The following is a 23,234-nucleotide window of genomic DNA, read 5'->3' as shown; positions in this document are numbered from 1 at the left end:
TAAACTATCATGATACACAATCAACTGGAGCAACGCCAATGACACCATTGTGCTATGCTTACATGGTAGAGGAGATTAATTTTAGATGAGTTCCCAAAGGCATGAAGTATTTAGGAATCCAACTTAGCCAAGATCTGGAGGACCTGAATTTTAAACCAGCCTTACAAAAAAAAAAAAAAAAAAAAAAAAAAAACCTTAGAAAAGTGGGGGAAAATACAACATACTCTCTGAGGGAAGACTGATATTATTAAAATGATAGCAACGCCTCAATTTAGTTATGTCTTGATGATGCTACATATCATAATAGAGACCACTATCTTTAAAAATATTGATGAAACAGTTCTTATAGCAATGGAAAAAAGGCAGAATTAAACTGAGTAAACTGGTTGGATTTAATGGTTGGATTTAAATCATGAGCTATTCATAGTCTAGAGAGTACGACTCCTTTTCTGATTTTACCAACTGCTTTGCTCTGCTCCACTTTTTCTTATATAGAGTTCAAATATAAAACACTCAAATTTTACTAAGTGCAACCCTCACCTCAATCTTGTCCCATTTAACTTCCTCAGCCTCAGTAACTTCCATTTCATTTTCTTTAATGCCAACATGTGCATGTACCCAAATAAACTTTTTTATGATGATGGACTCCAAAAGCTTTTATTGTATTTTCTTATTTTGCATCATATTCTTTGAAGCAACAGTTTTTTTGGTTCATTAAATTACTTAACAGAACTTGAAACCAGAGCCACTCTAACAGCAGATGGCACAACCATACCAGCAGGGGGCAGTGTGACACTGAACTGTGATCTGAAGGGCATTACTAACTAACCTCAACTGAGAAGAAATCCATAATTAATGGTGAATAACAGGGATGTGCATCTCTAAGTAATGCACCTAGAGCAGCAGAGGATCACTTCCTGTCCTCTGGAGTTTACTTAAACCAGGATTGCATGACTTCTTTTGAAATGTTAGCAAAGATGGTGCTGTGACGTCTCAGGGTTTCAACAAGTGTTTTCTTGAAAGGCCTGAAATAAGCCTCCGAGCAGAGAAGTTTGAAATTGATGTCAGAAATTGTGTGAAGAGAGAAGAGAAAGGGAGTGTTTGTGGTACGAGCAGAAAGAAACAGTGTCATTCTCTCCACTTCTTCATATTTCGCAATAATTAGTCAGTTTGTCCTGTGAGACCAATGGATTTGTGTACAATGTTTCAGAGCAATATAACCATCAGCGGTTTATTGGCATAGAAATAAAAAGCCAATATCTTAAACCTAAGGGTCATGTGGGTGAACATTGTTATGCAGTCAGTACAAAGTTAGAATTGGTGAGATATGTGTGCATTGATCTGTTAACCAAACATTTCCAACCATAAAACCACTGCTAGCATCACTAATCCAAAATACTGTTACATTTTTCACATTGATCACTAGTCACAATGATGTTAGTCTTCCATGAGAAATGAAGGTGTAGCTAACCACAGATGACTTTGACAGAAACACCACACTAAGAGCTATATATATAGCATGCAGAGCTATGAAGAAGCAGCACTTAAAAACTGTTAACAGATTTGACAATGCACTGGTTAAAGTTTCACCATTAGACACTAGACCAAAACCATTTCCTTTAAAAACAGGATTGATCATGGGCTGCTCTCTTCAGGGGAAGAAATGTTTCCCCTGAAGAGAGCAGCACCCTGTCTGTGCACCTCACTGTTCTTTAATATTTATCTGTGTCGTTTCTTCATGCATCTCAGTATTTACGTGCAGTACACACAGACAGAGTGGTGACTGTGGTGGAAGCAACTTTATTCACCTCAAACATGTCAGCTGCAGCCAGTGCTTGATGATCTCTCTTGTATGACAGAGCAAAGCTGCTGCTTTTTTAAATGTTTAAGTCAAGTTCAAACCAATAAACACCCTCACTCTCCGATTCATTATCTCAGTACATGCTGTACTCTATTGTGGACATGCAGGAGTGAATAAAGTTTAGGACAGCAGTTTAAAATATCCGATGACAGGATGTGGTTATGTTCTTTCTGCTAAAATGTTATTATTAAACTCTAATCTCTGACCTCTACATTTAGCTGAGATACAGTTGTTTGTAGCAGTAAATACAGAGTTTGTAATGTTGACACAAAGTAAAACTGACTATTGTTTCATGTAAATATGATTTATAGTGATTACCTTGAACATTTAGGCTACTTTCTGTAACTGTACCTAACAGTGGTTTAGAAAATCATCTGAAATATATTTTATTTAACTGTAACTTTAATGTCTAATAGTTGAATTATTAAGTGTGTGATTGCTTTGATCTGTGTACATCAGGCTAGGTTATAACCACTTCTTCTGCTTCTATTTTGATGGTAACCTCCCCCACTCTGTTATTTTTTTCTGTGCTTACTTGTAAAGAAAAAGTTTGACAGATGAGAAGAGGAAACAGAGGCTGTGTACCAGCGATGGCTGCTGGACGACGTTATCGTAGCTTCGTGCACAGCATTGTGCTGCTGCTCTGGGTCTGTCTCCACTGTAAGTAAACCTTTTGCTTCCAGATGTTAGTGATGTGTTGTATTTGTTGCCTCATGAACTCTGGTACATGAGTGAGTTCAGAACACAGCTGATAGCTGCAGCTTTGCCATTTCAGAGTATTGTTGTGCTAAAGTATTTATTATTGTTCTAACTGCTGCTAATCAACAATTACCTTTAACAGACATTTTTTGAATTCCTGGGAAACAGCTTCTGACATTATATTTTCTTTTATTCATTTGCTGTCACATTTATATGAAAATGACAACATTTTGAATTCATGCTTGTCCACAGAGAAACACCTAAAAACATTTCATGGAGCCGTAGTGTGTAAACATTTTTACTATGTTTACATTTTTGTTGTGCCAAGTCAGTCATATCAGAGTTGTCACTTATGTATGATGATGTACTCTTTCTGTAGAGAGATTTATTTTGTTTTTTTCTGATTTTGTTGTTTTTACTTTAACTATCACACGTTCACGATAAGGTTTCAGGCAATTTGGACTCATTTGTCTCACCCATTCACTCACGTGTTGAACTTTGACATTTCATATCATACTCAATTGTTTGTATGTTTTTCAGATGTGGAGACTTCCAGTGTCATTCACAAAAAAGGCCTTCAGTCATCATGACTCTGCAAATTCATGGTAAGAGACTTTGTTTTTTTCTTTTCTTAAATAAAGTTCATGATTACTTTTAATGAAAAGACTCCATGTTAGCTCATGGGTTTGTCTTTCGTTTGTGGAAAATGAGAGGTAAACTTAAAAGCAGCCTTACTGCTGAGAACTTAAGGAATAACCTTGACATAAGGCAGGAGCTGACAAACAGAAACTTACACTGTCTGACACTAAAATAAAAAAGGAAGAAACAGAAACACCAACTTCACACAAAATCTCTGCAAGATGGCAAAAGGACCTTGCTGATTCTATGCAACTCTAGATCACTCACTCTTCTGAATATTATCCAGCAATGCATCAATGTTTCCAGTCAAATAACTTCAAACTTTTTCAAATATGTATGAAAGAGCAAATACAATAACACCCTGGCAGATGTTTACATTTAACAAATAGAAATACAAACTTCTGTCACAGCTGCAGTCTTGCCTGGAGATTTTCATGAACATCAGTCCTATAAAAAATAAATATGCCATGCTGTCTCATCAGATTGTCAACTGGTGTCATTTATATTGCTGCCACATTTTACCATTCAAGAGGTAAACAATGTTTTATGGTGTTTGTTTATTAGTTTAATTGTTTTTCGAATTCACAGATATTGAAGACAAAACTACTCACAGAAAGCAAAAAGCAGGACCATGACAGCAGGACATAGAAGATGATGAATCACAGTGATCTGATTCTCTAAAAGAGTCACGGACAGCTGGAAAAGAAGGTGAAGCAAGAAATTCAGCCATGTTAGAATATTATTCAAACATAATCGGGAAACTGTTGTTTTTGTTTTATTTTTTTTTTAAAAATTAGGGTTTTCTAACATGTGATGTTTACACATTTTTCCAATCTGTATTTGAAACAACAAATAGTGTAAAATAATTACTTCTTGTTATTAGTTAGTAGCACTTTGTTTAATAAATACATTAACTGATCAAGCACAGCACAGAGGATGCTGTTTTATTGAGTTTGATTTCAAATGATCTGAAGCCAGTTACAACAGATCTGGATCTGAAGTGCAGAATTTCTGCACTTTTCCTTGATACTTGATAATTCATTGACACTGATGCTATTTAATCACGCTATCTGAGAATGTAAAATGAACCAGGAGACACCCACAAGAAGATAAATGAAATGCATTCAGCTGTACAAACAACATGAAACTTTGCAGAACCAAAGTTTAGGTACTCGTGTATTTGTTTATGCATTAATATTAACAATACATAAACCTTAAGCAAAACTGATACCAAGAAAAAATAAATGTGTGCAGGGTTTTGTTCAGAAACATTTTAAAACCATCCCTTGAATCCAAGATGGCTGTTAGGAAACAATTACTAACTTGAACTGGTTCAGAAGAAAAAAATTGGTCATTTTAAAGATGAATAAAAGAAGCTGAAATACCTGTCATAGTAAATGTAGTTGCATTTTCCCAGAAAGAGACAAAAAATATGATTACCATGAATGTGTTCAACCATAGGAAAACCCAGAAATATACTGACACAAGAAAGGACAGTCAAACCACCAGGTGGCAATGTGGGACCTGCTTGGTGTAAGTTTCAATAGTCCAGGCACGCTACAGCCTCTTGGAAAGTTGAAAAAGAAGGAATAAATAAAATTAAAATTTAATTAAAAAAAATAAGAACATAAAATTAAACGATTACAGTTTGTCACTTTATTCTGAATCCTGCATCAGGTCCTTACCCCATTTTATACATTTACTCTTCAATATAACCCTCAACTTGCATTTTTCATCCATCCCTCTAACAGGCAGGTAGACTCCTGCCTCTGATGCTATGCTGCTTATGTGTCTTTTGGTATCATGGACACAGCCTCTGTGCCTCAGGTATATTTATGCTGTTGTTGTGAACCACTTCCTCTATCTGTTAGTGATGCATGCTGTGGGCAGTCATCTCTTGTTCCTCCTGATCGCCATTTGTCTTCTGGTGTGTCTGTGTTATTGTTAGTAGAACAAATTAGCGCAATAGGATAGGATTATTAAAATGATTAATAATTAAAGCTAAAGCCCCAGGAAGCTTATTTACTGGTTTGTTTTTTCTTTTTGTAATTTGTTGGTGACACAGACCTAACAATATATATTCCTGGTAGAACAAATAGCATAGCTTTTGCACAGAGGAGTTCCTGCATTTTAAATTCAAGTTTTGGTAATTTAGCTGCAGATAGTCAGATCAGCAGGTCAGCACAGTTAGACCATCATCTTTAAAATGTGTCTTGAGCAGGCTGATGGATAGTTTACTTCTTCCTGTGTTAAGTCCCCACACGAACCACAACCTACACTATTAAAAGCCTCATCATGCAAGCACAGACACAGACTGCAGAAAACAAGAAAACATGCATGTTTTCTTGTTATTCTCCATGCACAACCATGCCCTTATTTCAGGGGAAAGGATATTCACACACACTTTCCATCCAAGTCATTTTTATCCCTCTTATCTTATCTATTCTCATCCACTTTTACACACTGTGATTCTCAGTATGTACATGCAGTATATACAAAGCTGTGCTGTTGGATATTCAGCAGTCACTGGTGCTTCATGCTTCCTGCTGAATTGTTAATAGATAGTGACTCTAAACTCTGTTACTTTCACATCTCTGATAAAGTAAATACAGAGGTTGCAATGTTAATGCAAAGTAGGAATGACTTTTAATAACTAGAATGGCCATTGTTTGATGCAAGTAGCATTTTGTGGTTGTCTTGAACATTTAGGCAACTGTCTGTGATGTAATATATTTGTTACAGTAAAAAAAGCAATGCTGTGATACAGTATTATATGTAACTTTGAGGTTTAATGTGTTCTATTTGCCTACTTTAATCTTGTATTTCAGGCCAGTGTATGACGGCTTTTTCTGTTTCTGTGTTGATAGAAACCTCCCCCAATCAACACTCTCAGTTGTTTTTTCTGGGCTAACATGTGAAAGCACCGTTTGACAGAAGGAAACAGACGTCGTTCCTCTTTCCACAGCGATGTTTGGTGGTCGGTTTTGCTATCGTAGCTACTTCATGCACAGCATTGTGCTGCTGCTCTGGGTCTGCCTCTACTGTAAGTACACCTGTGCTTTCAGATCTCTGTGACGTGTTGTATTTGTTTGCCTCATTAACTCTAAAATGAGGCAAACAAGAGTACCTGGAGGTCAGGAGCACTTCTCTTGCGAAGTGGAAGAGAAGTGATGTGTCTTCCTAGGAAGAGCCTTGGAGTGTATTTTTCTTGTTGAGTTTCTAAATGCAGTAGTGGCTTTAAAGCATAACATGTGAATTTTTATAATCTAATTAAAGGAACTAAAGGACTGATCGCCCCTTCTGCTGCTGTTACTTTCTGATTTTTCTTTTCAGTGTTTGTTGTACAATATACTTTTAAACATGCTTATAGGCTTATAGTGCTTCTCATATAGTACATTTCTATGCAGTAATTGTTTTGACAGGAATGGGGGTGTGGATGCGTTTTTGCAGACATCTGGATCTAAGTGTTGGTTCTCTTCTGTTTAGAGTAGAGATAAAAATAAAATATTTTAAAAAAAATATGTTGTGCTATTTATCCCAAAGTTACAAGATTATTAATTATTTTTGTCCATGTAGAAGTAGCAACATGAAAAATCATTAGTAGAGCCATGTTGTGTAATATTTTTTGCCATATTTGAATTTTAGTTATGCCAGGTCATTTTTAACATAAATGTTATTTGACATAAGTTGTTGTTTTCATTCTATAAGTATACTTTTTTCCTTTTTTTAATTGTGTGTTTTTTGTTTTTGCATTAAGAAACGCACTTTCCGTACTATAACTGGAGGATAAGGTTATAGGCAGTTTGGCCAGTTTTTTTCTCACTCACTCACTTCTAACTCAAACAGTGGACTTTCACAAAGATATGTTTCTATATATTTGCAGATGTGGAGGCTTCCAGTGGAAAACGGGTCATTCATAAAAACGTTGGCGATACTGTGGAGCTTTCATCAGGCTTACCAACTGAAGGTGTGACTGTGGCAATATGGAGATATGGACGAATAACAGTTGCAGGGAAAGATGAGGGTGTTTCTAAAAACTCTCCATTTAAGGACAGATCAGAGCTGAACCTCACAGACTTTACTTTAACAGTGAGACAACTGACTCTTCAAGATTCTGGTGATTTCACTTTTGTCTCAGAGGTGAATGATAAGCAAAGGCCTTCAGTCACCATCACTCTGCAAGTTCATGGTAAGAGACTTTTTTTTTTGCTTGTTTGTTTTAATTCTAAAAGCATTCTAATGAAAAGAAACCCCAGTAGCTCTTTTTTAAACTTTCTTTCCTCTTGATTACTTTATTGATTAACTTGTGTTTTCTGTGCTTTCACAGTCACCTTAATGTGTTAATGTTGAATACTTATTGTGTAAAATACTAATTAAATGACTTTATTTTATATTTTGAACTTTATGTCCACATATCTGTTTATTGATACTAATCCGTGTGAAATACAATGCAACAGTTTGTAATGGTTAATCAACCTCAGATTTTTGTTGTTGTTCTTTTTACTGCACATCTGTTATTGTGTCTTTCCCTGATTTTTTTAGTAACTTGAAAATTAAGATGAAGACGAAATCATTTAGATATTTGCCCAAATAGCAAATCCTACTTGTTTTTGCTCATCATAACCCTAACCCATCATTGTTCTTGATTTGACTTTATTCTTGTCAATGTCCTTTATTGTGATGCTAGTGATGCGTCCATTAGGCATCTGAAGGTTGTGCAAAATGCTCCAGTGCGTCTTTTAACTGGAAGAAAAAAGTCGGAGCTTATTAACACCATTTAATTTCACTCCACTGGCGACCTGTATGTTTTAGGATCTTAATGTTAAAGTGCTTTATAAATAAAGCTGGTATGGTAATTAACTTGGAATAGAATATATCTTTAAAGTATTTAGTTTATGCAATTTGGTTTGTTTTTGAGCTTTTTTTTGCATTTTTTAGACCAGATGTTACCAACTGGAAAAGCAGTTAAAAGTACTTATCTGAATTTGTTGTTGTAATGTTAGTTATATATATATTATTAGTTTTATATAATACATTTTCAGAACTCTACATATAATTTAAGCTCTGACACAGACTCTCTCTCCTTCTGTTTTCTAATTAGAGCCCATAACTAAACAGCCTGACATAAAAATCAGTTCTACCTGGATTTCCTCAAATGAATCATGTAAAGTTCTGCTGGAGTGCAGCACAACTGGTGATGTCAGCTACAAGTGGATTGTAGGAAACAAAACACTAACTGGTCCCAGGCAACAATACATCATCAGGGAGCAGGATGGAGAGACCAATGTCACCTGCACAGTTTCCAATCATGTCAGTGAGAAGTCTGCATTTCAAACAGTGAAGTGCAGCAAAGATCATTCACACAGAAAAGAAACAGGTATGTGGAGAGTGACTGAGGTTGTGAATACATGTAACTGCTCTGTTTATATAATTTATTATTACTGTTTGTGATTTCAGAGGACAGCTGTTCTTCTTCTCTTGTCATGTTCATTGCTGGGTTGTTTACTGGAGTATTGATCACTGTTCTGTTGCTCTTTCTGCTTTACTGCATAAAGTCAAAGGGTAAGAGCTTTTGTTGTTACTATTAAAAATGTTCTCCTAATCTCCGAATCTCATAATACTTCCTGTTTTGTTTTGTTTTTTACAGGTCTGTGTCACAAAAGGTTGGTGTCAAGGTCCTGGGTTTGGGGCCCCAGTGTTTGTGTTTCTGGTGTGTTGTTTTTTTTGTTTTTTTTATTCTTTTTAGCCCATATTCTTTGATTTTTGTGTGTTTCATGGTTTAGGCTTCTGTATTTCTAGCTCCCTATAAGTTATCTTTAGGATTGTGATTTCTAGTCTTTAGGTTTTGATGCTGTGCCTCTCCTGTGTACCATGTGTCACATCGACTCAGTTATGTTCTCATATCTGTGTTCCCTCCTGTTTCCCATCCCCTCATTATCTGTGTCTATTTAGTCCTCTGTTCTCCTCTTTCTTCTTACCTCCCAAGTCCCAGTTTTTTTGTTTTTGTTTTTTTCAGGTCTCGGGTTTCTCTTTCCCAGTTCAAGGTTTTGTGTTTCAGGTTTCTGTATTGTTTTTCAATGCAGCTCGGCCTTATGTTTGCATGTGGGTCCACGCTCCACACCATCTCCAACAGAGACGTTACAGTTGCTGAAACTCATTAACAGCAGGAATTTAAAAACTACTTTTATTCTACTAATAAAAAATATTTTAATTATTTCAGGCTCACACAGTCTGAAACAATCATCCAGGAAGAAAATCAACAGCATGTGTACTCGGCTCTTTCCCACGGTCAGGTCTAACACTGTTTACTTGCTTTCATCAGTCATATTATATTGTTCAGGAATTATTCAATGTTAGATCATTTGGAGATGTTAATTATTGTGACTTTGACTGAACTGTTATTAACTTGCAGGTGATCGTTGTGTTTATGAGACAGTTAGAGGATCTGAAGATGCTGGACCAGGTAAAGTATGACAATGATGAGCCATCAAAGTAATAAATGGGAACTCTTCGATTTCAAGAATTTCATTTGTGACATTCTTAAACTATTCTTACTGTATTTCAGGTGGATCAGAAATACAGTGCATCAAATCAGACTAGACGAGCTGCAGTTCTGCATGTCTGTGGTATTTTTTGGGTGCCTTATTTTAAATGTAATTATTTTATCAATTATTGTATCAAATCATCCTACTTAACCCCTTCATGCACGAATTATGACAACCTCAATCAGGATTTGTTTCTTATGTATTTTTATGCATCTTTAGGCATGAAAAGATGCATAAAAATACTTAAGAAACAAATCTTAAATGAGGTTGTCATAATTCATGCATGAAGGGGTTAAAAAACAATTATTACGATGAAACACGTCATACATCTATAGTACATTAAACAACCAGTGGGTGGTAGGGTATGGAGAGACACATCAGTGTCCAATATAGTGGTTTATGTGCAAGTATACCTTCAACACTGACACACATACAAGAAAACGGCTTTTGATTAGCTTCCACTGTAGTGACCACTATTTTTTTTAAACTGGATGATTTAAGAGGATAATTACAAACAGCTCATTGTAACATTGAAGGTATAACACAATTTTTAATGTATAAAGTTGCATGTAAGCCTGTCTGTTTCATATGACCTGGTTTGAATTATCTTATGAATCTCTGAGAGGAAACAATAAATTGAAAAAGAAAAAAAAAACTTTTCTGGCATTTGCTCACATCTGTCCGTTTGACTGCTTATTTAGTTAAAATCCACTGTTAACAAAACTAGTGAAAACTATAATGTTTAAAATGTACATTTCTGTAAACCTTTACAAATTATGCAAGTTTGTCTTCTTTTTCTAAGCATATCCGGTTTTTCAGTCTGACATCACTAGCCGTGTCTGGGTCTAAACTTCGCTGCAGGTCCATATATCAAACGATCACTATGGCATTACTGAGAGTTGAAAAACTGTCTAAAGTCTTTCATCTTTAATAAAATGATCAGCGTTCTGCTCTACCAGGTGTAACAATTGAGTTTAACATCCAGGCATCCATGAAAACGGAATTTATGACATTTAACGGAGTTAGAAGTTAGCAGGGAGTTAGCTCGCTAGCTTCTATCTAAATACAATATAGCATGTCCTGACTGCGGGGTTTTGGAAACAAATTAAAACGTACAACTCTGCTATCACTTCCAGCATAAATGAAGACAGAAAACTAAACAGCAGTGACGTTTGTAGGGTTACTGAAGTTGGGCTAGCTGGTATATAATGATGTGCTACGTGACCGCTAGCGACACAGCTATGTTAGCATAATATAAACAAGCTAACTTTTTTTCCACTCGAAAAAAGTTAATGTGAGTGTTCTCGGTGGTCAGGAACAAATGTAATCGCATGGCAGGATGCTGTAAAAGGACCAAACTTCAGCCAGGAGAGCAACTGAGATAATCCATCCACAATACGAGGGTTAGTCATTCATATACTGCTGCATGGGCTGGGCTGTAGTTACAGCCTAAGGTTTTAAAAACTGAGCTTAAATAAATGATTAGCGGTAATAAAAGCCGAGGGAGTTCAACAGTGATCGCTGACTGTTTTAGGAGCTTTTTGAGATCAAATAGAAGAAAATACATAACATTAAACATGTTAACAACACAAAAGCTATATTAAACGCAGACTACTTTAGACCCGGAAGTAGGATTCGTCGCGTCATCACTGAACAACCGGATAGGTAACCCACATAAACTAACATGAGTATCTACTTTTGTAGCTCTGAACTCGACCAGAGTGGCATACCAGTTTTCCACATATATTAGCACTTATGACATATAGTGTTTGTTATTTAATAATTTAAAGTTTAAAGTCTGTTCATATTTAATTCAATATTTAATTGAAGTGAATCAATGTGATTTATTTTCACATTATACTTAATGAAATCTTTATCTAGTATGCGCTATGCTAGGCTAAATTATTTGATTGGTGAGCTTGCTGCAAACTATAGAGATTGTGTAGTTTGGTTAAAGAGAAACTGAATATTTTTATGCTCTTCTAAAGTAGTTTTCTCACGGGAATTAGACTTTCATTAACCCCTCAAAACAAACTATTTAGCTCTCCAGTTTGATCAAAACAGTTTTACAGCCCCAGGAATTGAGTTGTGACAATAAAGTGCCTCAAACCGAACCTCAAGCTCCTTCCATACTCTGGGACATGTTAAGTGGTGTTCTAGCCGACACACCGGGGTGACCGTAGTGCTAAAGATTGAATCAGTGCCACAATCGTGCCTATCTCTGATATGTCCACTACAATTATAGCATAATAAATACGATTTATAAATACAGAGTAAATGTCCATGTTTGACTTTTTACGCATATCCTCCTAAGTCCCGGCAATTTATTTTTGTCCTCTGTTGGGGATACCAGTCTGCAACCACTACATTAAGCACCGTTCATGCATGTATGACTCCTGCTGTGCTGTCAAGGGAACATCCTGGGCTCTTTATTGATGCAACATTTGTTGTGGGCTCACAGAGCACAAGATTCTCAAAATTGCAGCCATTTTTCCTCTACAAAAACAAAACCTGATGACACTTACCGTCCTGGAAGGATTGTTAAATGTGGGACTCAGAAGTTTTTAGTTATTTTGATATCTAGAAGGGGAAAAAAGAGCATTTTCATTTGAGCACACACACACACACACACACACACACACACACACACACACACACACACACACACACCAGCAGTTAAGAGTTTGAATCCTTCTTTTATCCTGAAAATATGTATTTAATAATATATAGTTTCTAAAAGTGCATTAAACTGAACATTTATTTTATCATTTCAGCTTCAACCTGAAATTGAAGTGAAATTGTTTTTTAGAATGAAACATGAAAGTAGGATGCTGCTCAAAACCATCAAACATGTGGTCCTCAAACAGAAAATCATTTTAGATAAAAATACATAGATCAGCACACTAAAAGAGTGAGACTGACATTTCTGAAAGTTGGCATTAAAACTGAAAACAGTCTGGAAGCGAGACATTCTTCAGCATATTTATGGTCACCACATAACTTTTAAACCTAAGATCTACACAGATTCTTGGAGATTAGGGAGTCCATTAAAGTACAAACAAATGATCTTGATGTCTCTGATAAGAAGGGAAAGAATATCGCGGCTCAAGAGTTGGGAGTTCGTCTTGTAGGTTGCCGGTTTGAGCTCCGGCTTGGACAGTCTCGGTCGTTGTGTCCTTGGGCAAGACACTTCGCCTCTTGCCTACTGGTGGCGGTCTGAGGGCCCGGTGGCGCCAGTGTCCGGCAGCCTCGCCTCTGTCAGTGTGCCCCAGGGTGGCTGTGGCTACAATATAGCTTGCCATCACCAGTGTGTGAATGTGTGTGTGAATGGCAGGATGACTGGATGTGTAAAGTGCTTTGCGGTCCTTAGGGACTAGTAAAAGCGCTATACAAATACAGGCCATTTTTACCATAAAACCCTGTGAAAAGTGAGAACACTCTTAAACAGAATGCAACAAGGCTGCCACAGAAATATTCTCTTCACAGGTCAGGGTTCTGTTAAGAAACCAAATCCCACAGCTTCAGAGCCCTTATACAGCTTATACAATACATCTTATCTATAATAGACTCTGGGTGTCTGCATTATGCCACGCATGATTTGGTTTCTATCATAGGAGACAAAAATGGACAAAATGGAAAAAAGATCTGAGAATAAACATAGGACAAGCAAATTGGTGGGGGGTTTTGGCAGATTGTAGAAAGTATGTTAGAGAGGTGAGAGGGGGGTTACACAGACACTATCATACCCTGAGATTACATAGAATAAAAGTGATGAAGGACAACGTGCTGGAAATGTAAATTAGAATTATGAACCTTCCTGCATTGTACATGGGTCTGAAAATGTGTTCATCGTAACTGAGTAATTTCTTAGGCACAACAACCCCCCTGACTCCTGATGTATGTTTGTAGGAAAAGGGGGGACCCCAATACTGAATGTATCTAAAAGATGGTAAAAAAAAAACCCTCTGTTTTTGTCTTATATACACTATTAATTTGTATGTTTGAACATGTTTAAATGAATCACTACACCAATTTTTCATTTTCTTATCACGATATACACAAATGAGAGGTGTTTCAACACTTTTACACTAAATAACTTATTTTCACTCTATCAGTCTTAATGTAATTAACATTGTCAATCAGCCATGACACAAAGTGTGTGCTGACATTTGTTGCTTTCAAACAGATGGGTTTTCTTTTTATGCATTCTTATGTGATCATTACTGACCCAGCAGAGGGCGCTGAAGACAAGAACTACTGCATTTACAGCTCTTCTTCGCTTTCTTCTTATTTTCTTCTTCTTCTGCAATTAAAGCTAAAATAAGTTGGTGTCACTGCCACTTACTGAGCTGAGTTGATGGTGCAAGACAGCAGAATGCAATCTGCATGGTGAAGGATCATGATCATCAGGATTAACTATTAACTTCCCAGCTGTAAATTACTGCTATGCTATGTTAAATCCAGAGTCTTTTCCTGAGTTAATATTGACCTGGGTCCCCTATCGTCATTCAGGCTAACTGGGTTTTGTTTTTTTGATCTTTAGGAAAAAGTCTTGGATTTTCCAACATGTGATGGGGAACCATTTTTCAGATCACTATTTGAAACAACAAAGTGTGCAGATGTAACAATTTTGTGTTATTATTCCAGTAGCACGTTTTTAAATAAATGCATTAATTAATTGATTAATCTATTTAATTTTCATATAAGCACAGTGATATAAATAATGTTGTTTTATTGAGTTTTACTGCACCTTTCCTTGAGACTTGATACTTCCACAACACCGAGTACTACTTATAATAATAATAATAATAATAATAATAAATTTTTATTTATGAGCGCCTTTCAAGTCACCCAAGGACACTTTACAATAGGATACTTGACTGTTGCTTGCCTGGGAATAAGGTGGACCAGGTATATACCAAGAATTTAGAAAAGTTTTTGCCACTTTGGAAAATATACTTTTTTTCCCATCATGTTCAAACTTTATTAGTTTTTTGAAATACCTACACATGTAACTGAATAACTATTGTAGCCAACCTTTACATGGAGGAAGTGGAAAGGAAGGCTCTTGGCTCTTTCAAAGGAAAAGTACCCAGCCACTGGTACAGATATGTGGACGACACCTGGGTCAAAATCAAGACACAAGAAGTGGAATCCTTCACTGCGCACATTAACGCTGTGGATAAAAACATCAAGTTCACCAGGGACATCAGTCAGCGCATATTGGGGATGTGTTACGGCCCTAGCAGGGCCTCCTCCTGTAGGTGCCTGTGTGGGCGTGTCCCACCACCTCTTCTGCCTGAGGTGCCACCTTTCCCTGTTACACAGCTGACTCACATCAGTAATTAAATGTATTTAAGCCCAGGGAAAGGTGAGCTCTGGGCCAGAGTGCCAGTAGTGTGGTTACAGCTAGTGAGCTGAGTGTTTGTTGTGTTTGCAGCTAGTGAGCTGTGTTTTCGTGGTTTTCAGCTAGTGAGCTGCTCTTTCTTTTTGGCTTACGTTTTACTTTATTGACCAACGCCTGAGTTGTGTTTGTTTTTCTTAAATGGTAATAGCGGCTTGTCCGTCTCTTTTAGTTGAGCAACTTTAATAAAACTCTTTAATTGAACCCTTTTGCCTCCTTGACTCCTTTTTCTGACCCGGTCACTTTTGTTACTTCCCCCTCCCCGCCTAGACCCCTTAGGGGAACGTAACAGGATGTCATAGGCACCGATCGGTTTTCTATCGCCCATTTGCTGGGAGTAAGGGCGCCCTCCGTTTGCGAGGTGCGCCTTCTGCTTGTGGCACAGGAAGGAGAGGGCGGGCAGCAGGGGAGTCTCAGGGTGGCTGGAGCAGCATCTAATAACCAACTCGCAAAATAAAACAAAATAAAAACAAAACAACAAACACGAACAAACACGGGGGGTGCCTAGTATGCAAGGCAAGCTGTATGTGAGTAGAGTGATTTAAAAAAAAAAAACAGAGTCTGAGAGGACAATTACAAAAATATTTTAGTAAGCATGAAAATGTAATAGGTTTTTGTGTTCGACAATATAATCACATATATTCAAATCTAACTGGGCAAATATAATTGCAATAATGTGGAAACACAAACGGTAGGAGAAAAGGTGCTGCTTTTTCTGTTACACTTTTGGTGTCACAGTATGTTTGTGAGAAACTGACATGAACAAAAGCCCCACGTCTAATTTTACGTTGTTGGTGTGACCTCAAATATAGCTGGCACACAAAAATAACAGTTGCAAAGTGTTTGTCCAGTTTGCAGACTCAAAGTGTGTGTCTATCACAGCAGCACATCTCTTATAGAGGAACCATGAAAACAGTCCTGTTCACACAATGTTGATCAGAAACACACCAATTTAGTGTTGGGAAGAAAAGAAGAAGAAGTGACTGCACTTTAGTGTCAGTGAAAATTCTGCAACCATGTGCACAAAGGCTAATTTGTACACCGGATAGGCTGTTGCAATGTCTAACACCACCACGTCTCGACCCTTTAATTAGACTCAGTGTTGGCGTCGATGAAATCAATCAATAATAGATGCAGTAGAGGGGCAACAATGAGACAAGTCCTAAAACAGCTGGAAAGTGTAGTGGTAACATGACACATCTTTGGAGCAGGAGTTGCAAGTTCAGTCCCACCCAGTAAGGGTCCTGCCTAGACCCTTCATGCTTAAAAAAGGCAGTGGAACGCCGCAGCTACATCTCCAGCATGGACACAAGAACATTTCACTACATATGATACTGTGTGTGACAAAATAAAAGCTTGTTTGTTTGTTAAACAGGTATGGTTTTACAGTGGAGGCCATTTTTCCCTCCTCACCTTTTCTGACTGTTTTTCACTAGTTTTGAATTTGACTGTGGTCAGTCTCATTACTGGTAGTATGTGGCAATATCTGGATACTACAGAGGCTGCACAAATAGTCCAACTCATCAAGGATAGCACATCAATATGTGCCATTGCTAGAAGGTTTGCTGTGTCTGCCAGCACAGTCTCAAGGGCCTGGAGGAGAGTCCAGTAGACAGGCAGCTACTCTAGGAGAGCTGGACTGGGCTGTACGAGATCCTTAACCCATCAGCAGGACTATCTGCATCTTTGTGCAAGGAAGAACAGGATGAGCACCGTCAGATTCTTACAGAATGACACCCAGCAGCCCACTGTGTGGATTTGAAACAGACTTCACAACAGTGGCCTAATTACCATTAAACCATGTGGCCTTTTATTCCTAACACATTACGTTGTCCATGTCAATATAGATATTAAGCATGACTTATTCTCCCTATTGAGTTCTGAGTATAGAGTATAATAACAAAGGAATCATTATGCCAAAATCTTAATTTTGTATTAAATATTTCACAGACAAAAAAACTATTACATATGATCCTTTTTAAAGAACAGTAGGTGACGGCTGTGGTGACAGTTCTGAACTAATGAGTGGCCCTGAAGATGCTGAATAATGTATGGCAAGAGATTGTAAGGGTTAATAACTTAGTATTCATTAGTGATTGAATGATGGATTTAAAGTAATTCAATTTGGATTAAAAACATTCTTTTTTTAAAGGCAGACCTAAAGCCATGCTCATCTTATTCTTTTGTATTCTCTGGTGCACTTTCTGATATTGATAGTTTTTCCATCACACATATAGAAAGCAAGATTTCTGACATGCTAAATTATGGTGGCACAAATTTTTCCAGACAAAAATACATTAATAGACTCTTTAAACAGTGTTGCTTAAAGTATGTAAGTGGTGCTGCTGTGGGAAGATGTCTCTGCAAGAGGAAATATTAGCATGAAATGCACCCGCTAACGCTGACCAACAGTGTCCTAGTTGGTTTCCTGTGTATCTGCAAACAGCTAGCAGCTCTCTTAAGTAAACATAATTATGATTCAATCTTGATTTGAAAATATAAAACAGAAGAAGCTAAACATTAAAACTATCACACGATTTACCTGGTATCACAGACACTTTGTTTCCCATGAGCTTGAGTTACCACTGACCTCATGTGTCTGTTAATGCAGGTAAGTATTTTTAACTGCGGTTGAAATGTCTGAAGGTTTGAATGAATGAACTACAGTCAGCATCTGAGTTGATATGTGATAAACTTTGTTAGTTAACAGTTTGTAACAGGTCTATGTACACTAATCACAAACACACACACAGGCATGCTCAACTCAGCGTTTGTGTGTGTGTGTGTGTGTGTGTGTGTGTGTGTGTGTGTGTGTGTGTGTGTGTGTGTGTGTGTGTGTGTGTGTGTGTGTGAGAAGAAGAGTGTATTGCCAAAGGTTAAAGGCACTGGTATCACTTTTGCTGGTTACCATTTTTAGCCACGTGGTGGGGCTCTGTGGTTTTGCTTTCTGCTCCATTTTTATGGTGGTTTGCAAGAGTCAAGTGTACAACTTCACTGCGTTTAAATATGTAATATTAGAGGACAAATATGCTTTGTATTGTAATATCTATGTCATTATTTGTAGCAGTGTTCATGCACCTCTGAATTCTAACTTGGTGGAAACTTTGTTGTAACATTGTCACAAACTTTTGAACTCATCGGGTTTGTGCTGAAGATCTTTCCAGTAAATATTTCAGGGAGTGCCCTTAAGGGTGTCCTGTGTTGGTTCTGTTTCTTGAATGAGTCATTGTTCGGCCTCACTTTACCAGTACTGTATCACTTCTTGTTTCGAAATGTCACTAACCACACATCTGTTACACTTCAGGTTTTCACCAGTTATTTTCCTCAAAGGCTGACCAGCTCAGTTGATCCTATACACAAACTAGTGGGAAATGCTTGAAATAAATAGAAAATGACGTGATGGAGAAGGGAAAGGGAGTGTTTATGGTATGATCACTTCTTTAAAAAGCAACTGTGTCATCCAATTCCCCTCACTGAAGGAAATTGCCTTCCCGGGTTTCCTCCGTGGCGTGAGCGATAAGCAGAGTTTTGTCCTTTCCTTCTAAGATTCCTAATTATTTAAAGTAACACTCAGGTATGCCGTTCAGCTGGGTTAGTTACAGCGCCGGGAGCAGCTTGGGAGAACAAGGAAACACAGACTGCTTCAGGTTGCCTTCCCAAATCAACTCAAAGGTTTATTTGATACACAGCAGTTTATATAGATGAAAAAAAAGGTTCGTGTGTCAGCTTTCCCAGTTCAAACCGGTACAGACCAAATAAGGAAACGTCTTCCTGCCTTGTGAGCAAAGAAGTATCCTGTGTGTAGTTTATCAGCTCAGCTACAATTTATGATCATCCCTGCAAAATACACTCCTAGACATAAAATACAGAGTTCTTTCATCAGTGAATTCTGAAACAAACCACCTAGCCTTTAACGAGCCTTTTCCAGGAGATAAAGAAAAAGGGAGGATGGGAGTAAGGAAGTGGTCTCATCTCTGTGGTGTTTTCGACCTTGAGGTACCAGCTTGTGAGTCCTACACATTAATTCTTGGGTCACAGAGAAAGAGAAAAACAACTAGTATATGGGCCTTATTGAGCAACTCTTTTCTGTATAAAACAATCTTCTGTAAATGCTAACCGTGGTACTAAAATACCTAACAGTTCCCCTCTTTTATTATTTTTTAAAAATAATAACTCAAATAGAAAGGAAAAATCACAAATGTAATAACATAATATAAAAAGCAAATCATAAAATGTAATAGTTCACAACCTAATGTTCAATATACACATCAGGAACATCATTGGTAACATCTGGCACATCCTCAGGATCAATTTGTGCTAATTGCAAATACATTGAAGTGGCTGTACTGGTAGCTATATGGGTTATCATTGAAAATGTGGCTTGCAGAAATGTGAACATGGTTGCAGTTTACAATACAAAATAGCAAAGAGAAATCCTAAGGTTAATGCGATAGATATGATAAATAACCTAAATATATAAGAAAAACAGTTCTTCAGTCGTCTTCTGGCCTGGTCCCAGGTTTGAGAGACATTGAATAAGCGTCGTATGATGACAATGGGCATTTCATTTTCTCCATTATCAGGATGAAATGAGTCTGGCTTTATCAGGTTAGACATCATGTGGTACTTTTGGCTTTCTGTTCCTGCTGGATGTTTGAGTACCTTGTTGTTGTTCTTTCAGGCGTTGTGTGTTAATCAGTGATTGTGTGTGTGTACATTGGATCCGGGCGCTGGCTCGCCTGAGATGTCATCTACCCGTGTGTGTTTATTTGCTCTAGTTCCGGGCGCTGGCTCGCCGGAGATGTCGTCTGCTTGATCCGACGCCTGAGATGGTCCGATTGGGCTGGTCTTAACCCTGCTGGCATGAATCCACTGAGGTTGTCCGTCTGTGAGGATGCTGGTTCTTCGTCACTGCCAGTACAGTCTGGGGGCTGGAACACGCGCGGCCTCCCAGAGAGTCCTTGGTTTTAGTGGCTTCTCCAACATGCGTCTCCTTGTCTCCACTGGTGGAACTGTGGAGGGGAAAGGCTGAGAGAGACAAACTTTCTGATAGTTATTATTCAGTTTTTCTACCAGGTTGTGAACATCAGTGGACAATGCAATATACATCACCTTCTACTAGCGGTGCCCCTCTGGAAGCTGACCATGGTGTTGGAAATAGTCTTATTTCAAATGGAAATAATTTGGTTACTGCAGATTGAGTCATTCTAATCTCACACAGGACTTAAGTAAGTAATTTGACCCAGGTCATTAAAGTTTTAGCACACTTTTGAATTACTTCTAATGTGAATGAAGATCCTCTATCACTGTTAATCTGGTGAGGTATTCCGAATCTGGGTATTATTTCATTGCTCAACTTTTGACAGACTACTTCTGCAGTTTCTTTTGAGGTTGGATAAGCTTCTACTCATTTACTAAATTGATCCACTATTACCAGTAAGTACTTGATGCTTCCTTGTGCTGGCATATGTGTGAAATCAATTTGTAATGTATGAAATGGAAAATCTGGTTGTGGTAAATGCTGATGTTCTGCTTTTGGTCTTCCTACATTAGTTCGTGCACATGTTAGACAGGTTGCTAATATGCTTTTTACTGCATGCAATGTTTTCTCAATTACAAATCTTGATTTTATTGCTCCTATTACCCCTCTTTGTCCGACATGACTCACACAGTGAAAATGTCGGGCAAGGACTGGCATCAGGGAATATGGGAGGGCAATCAAACCCTTAAGATTTTTGTATAGGCCATCTCTGTCTTCTAAGGTACAGTCATTATTCTATGCAGAGGCTTGCTCTTGTATGAATTTTAAATCAACATTTGTGTCTAAATAGTCTGCGAGTGTAACAAGTGGCAGCTCTATGGGCACACATAATACTTCCTGCCGAGGTGGGAGCTGTGATGCAGCTGCAGCCTTGGCTGTCACGTCTGCTAAGGCATTACCTGTTGCTTCGTCTGTGTCAGCTGTACTGTGTCCTTTCGTTTTTACAACTGCAACGGCCGATGGCAGCTGTATAGCCTGAAAAAGTCTTTGAACAAAATCACAATTTAGCAATTTATTTTCCATCAGCAGATCTAAATCCTCTCTGTCTCCACAATGTGCCAAAGTCATGCACAACGCCAAATGCATAGCGGCTGTCTGTGTAAATCGTCACATGCTTATCCAAATGTAGCTCACAGGCGCGTATTAAAGCCATGAGCTCTGCTTTTTGTGCTGAGTGAAATGGTAATGAGTGAGCCTCTAGTATGATGTCAGGCACTGTTACCACTGAATAGCCACAAAGAAATGAGTTGTCATTCGGCCTTGAACAGGACCCGTCCACATAAACCGTGGCTGAGTCTGGGATAGGTGTTTGCTCTAAATCTGGGCGTGGTGCTGTGGATTCCTGTATACGTGTCATGCAGTCATGATCGTCAAGCCTGTCTGAGCCATCCTGTCGGTCAGAAGAACACAGCATAGGATCAATAAATGTGCTGGCGAATCAGGTGTGCTGCTCGCTTTTATAGTGAGATTTGCATATGCTGTTTAGTTATGTTTGCTAGAATGGTCGTGACCTGGTGATTGGTGTATAGAATAGTGTCATGTTAGAGTGTGAGCTTCTCGCAGTCCCTTATCATGACAGAGCAAGCTGCTACTGCTCTCAGGCAGGCCGGCATTCCTGAACAATTCAGGCAGCACCTTTGAGTGGCGGAGGTCAGCACTCCCTTTAATGCATTGAAAGAGACAGTCATTTCTGTGGATCACAGTGTTCGAGGAGGCTTGTCTTTTTTTGCAGCATTCACGCAGAATGTGGTCATGAAAAGAACAGTCTGGTATCCACTGTCTGCAATAGTTCACCATGCCTAAGAAGGACGACATGTCCTTCTGTGTAGTGGGACGAGGGACGGAGGTCACAGCTTTGACCCTGTCTGCAGTCATGGAACGTTTTCCGTGAGACAGTGTGAATCCCAAATATTGAACAGAAGTCTGACAGTACTGCATTTTCTTTGCAGATGCTTTGTGGCCAGTCTTTTGGAGGTGCTGGAGAAGCATGTGTGTAGCAGTTTGACACAGTTTTTTCACTTTCAGCACAGAGGAGGAGGTCATCCACATGTGGATCAGGGTGCAGCCCTGGAGGAGTGAAGCACCATTGAGAAAGCAGCAGAGCTGTCTATCATGCCTTGGGGCAAACGAGTCCAAGTGTACTGCTTATTTCTATGTGTGAATGCAAATAACGGCTGTGTGTCTTCATGAGAAAAAGGAGCGGAGCATAAATCCACCACGGTAAAATGTGTATGCAATGCATGTCAATATGCTGTGAACATCTGAAACGAGAGGTGGCAGAGGAATGTTGACTGCATTAATTTGCCTTAAGTCTTGTATGAAACGCCATACGCCAGGTTTGTTAGGCTTTGGCACAGGATTGACAGGAGTGTGGGCTTTATTGCTCCTGTAGTCAATAAATCTCCTATGATGACATCTAGAGCTGCGGCTTTTTCCGTGGAAAGGGGACATTGCCTGACATATACTCGCTTTTTGTTTTTTTAGCTGTGCGTGATAAGGTATGCAGTCAATAAATCCTATATCATTCTCACTTTTTGACCATAATGTCATATTCTGGTATTCAGCTGGCAATGTAACTGCAGAAATAGTACAGTGGATAGGGTAGGTTAGATCTATGTGACGACATGGTGTAGTTATGTCATAAACTATGTCTGAGTTATGTGACAAAATCACTGTTTGACCTTCACTTGTGTGAGCAGTTATCATGTTGTTGAACAGTGTGAGAGAAACAAAAGTGTGGCTCCCAGTCATGGGATTACCTGGTAGTGGCGTCTGTACACGTTTTTTTGGCACAGTGTGTGACATAGAGTACCGGACAAAAAGGATGTTGAGTTCATTCTCTGCTGAGGGTCCAGCTGACACAGAGGATGTTCCTTCTCCATCATGTCGGTACATAGGGCAGAGAAAACATAAGCTGTTATCAGTGTCAGCAAACATTTCACCCTTTATGTTAAATTAAATACACAAATTCATTTTTGCTTTGGGTGTCTGCGGCTGCTGGAAAACTGAGCTAAATTTGCACCTCTAGCTTGTCCAACAGTGCAT

At 38.3% G+C, this 23,234-nt stretch overlaps 1 protein-coding gene across 1 annotated transcript; it reads left to right on the top strand.

Annotated features, from left to right (window-relative positions):
- The first annotated feature begins 6,139 nt into the window (after nt 1-6,139).
- Nucleotides 6,140-9,824, top strand: LOC146636163 (uncharacterized). The gene is made up of 8 exons (XM_085350739.1): nt 6,140-6,242; nt 7,083-7,388; nt 8,301-8,576; nt 8,657-8,761; nt 8,847-8,862; nt 9,420-9,487; nt 9,612-9,662; nt 9,765-9,824. Exons 1-8 carry the CDS (start codon nt 6,167-6,169, stop codon nt 9,797-9,799), a joined length of 933 nt encoding a protein of 310 aa, XP_085206865.1. The 5' UTR covers nt 6,140-6,166; the 3' UTR covers nt 9,800-9,824.
- The last annotated feature ends 13,410 nt before the right edge of the window (nt 9,825-23,234 follow it).

This window comes from Diplotaxodon limnothrissa, linkage group LG3 (assembly GCF_057381915.1).
Source record: "Diplotaxodon limnothrissa isolate DT_005_m linkage group LG3, D_limnothrissa_male_GT1.1, whole genome shotgun sequence".
Lineage (NCBI taxonomy): Eukaryota > Metazoa > Chordata > Actinopteri > Cichliformes > Cichlidae > Diplotaxodon > Diplotaxodon limnothrissa.
The sequence above is the reverse complement of the archived record's forward strand: the minus strand, read 5'-3'. Positions and strand labels throughout refer to the sequence as shown.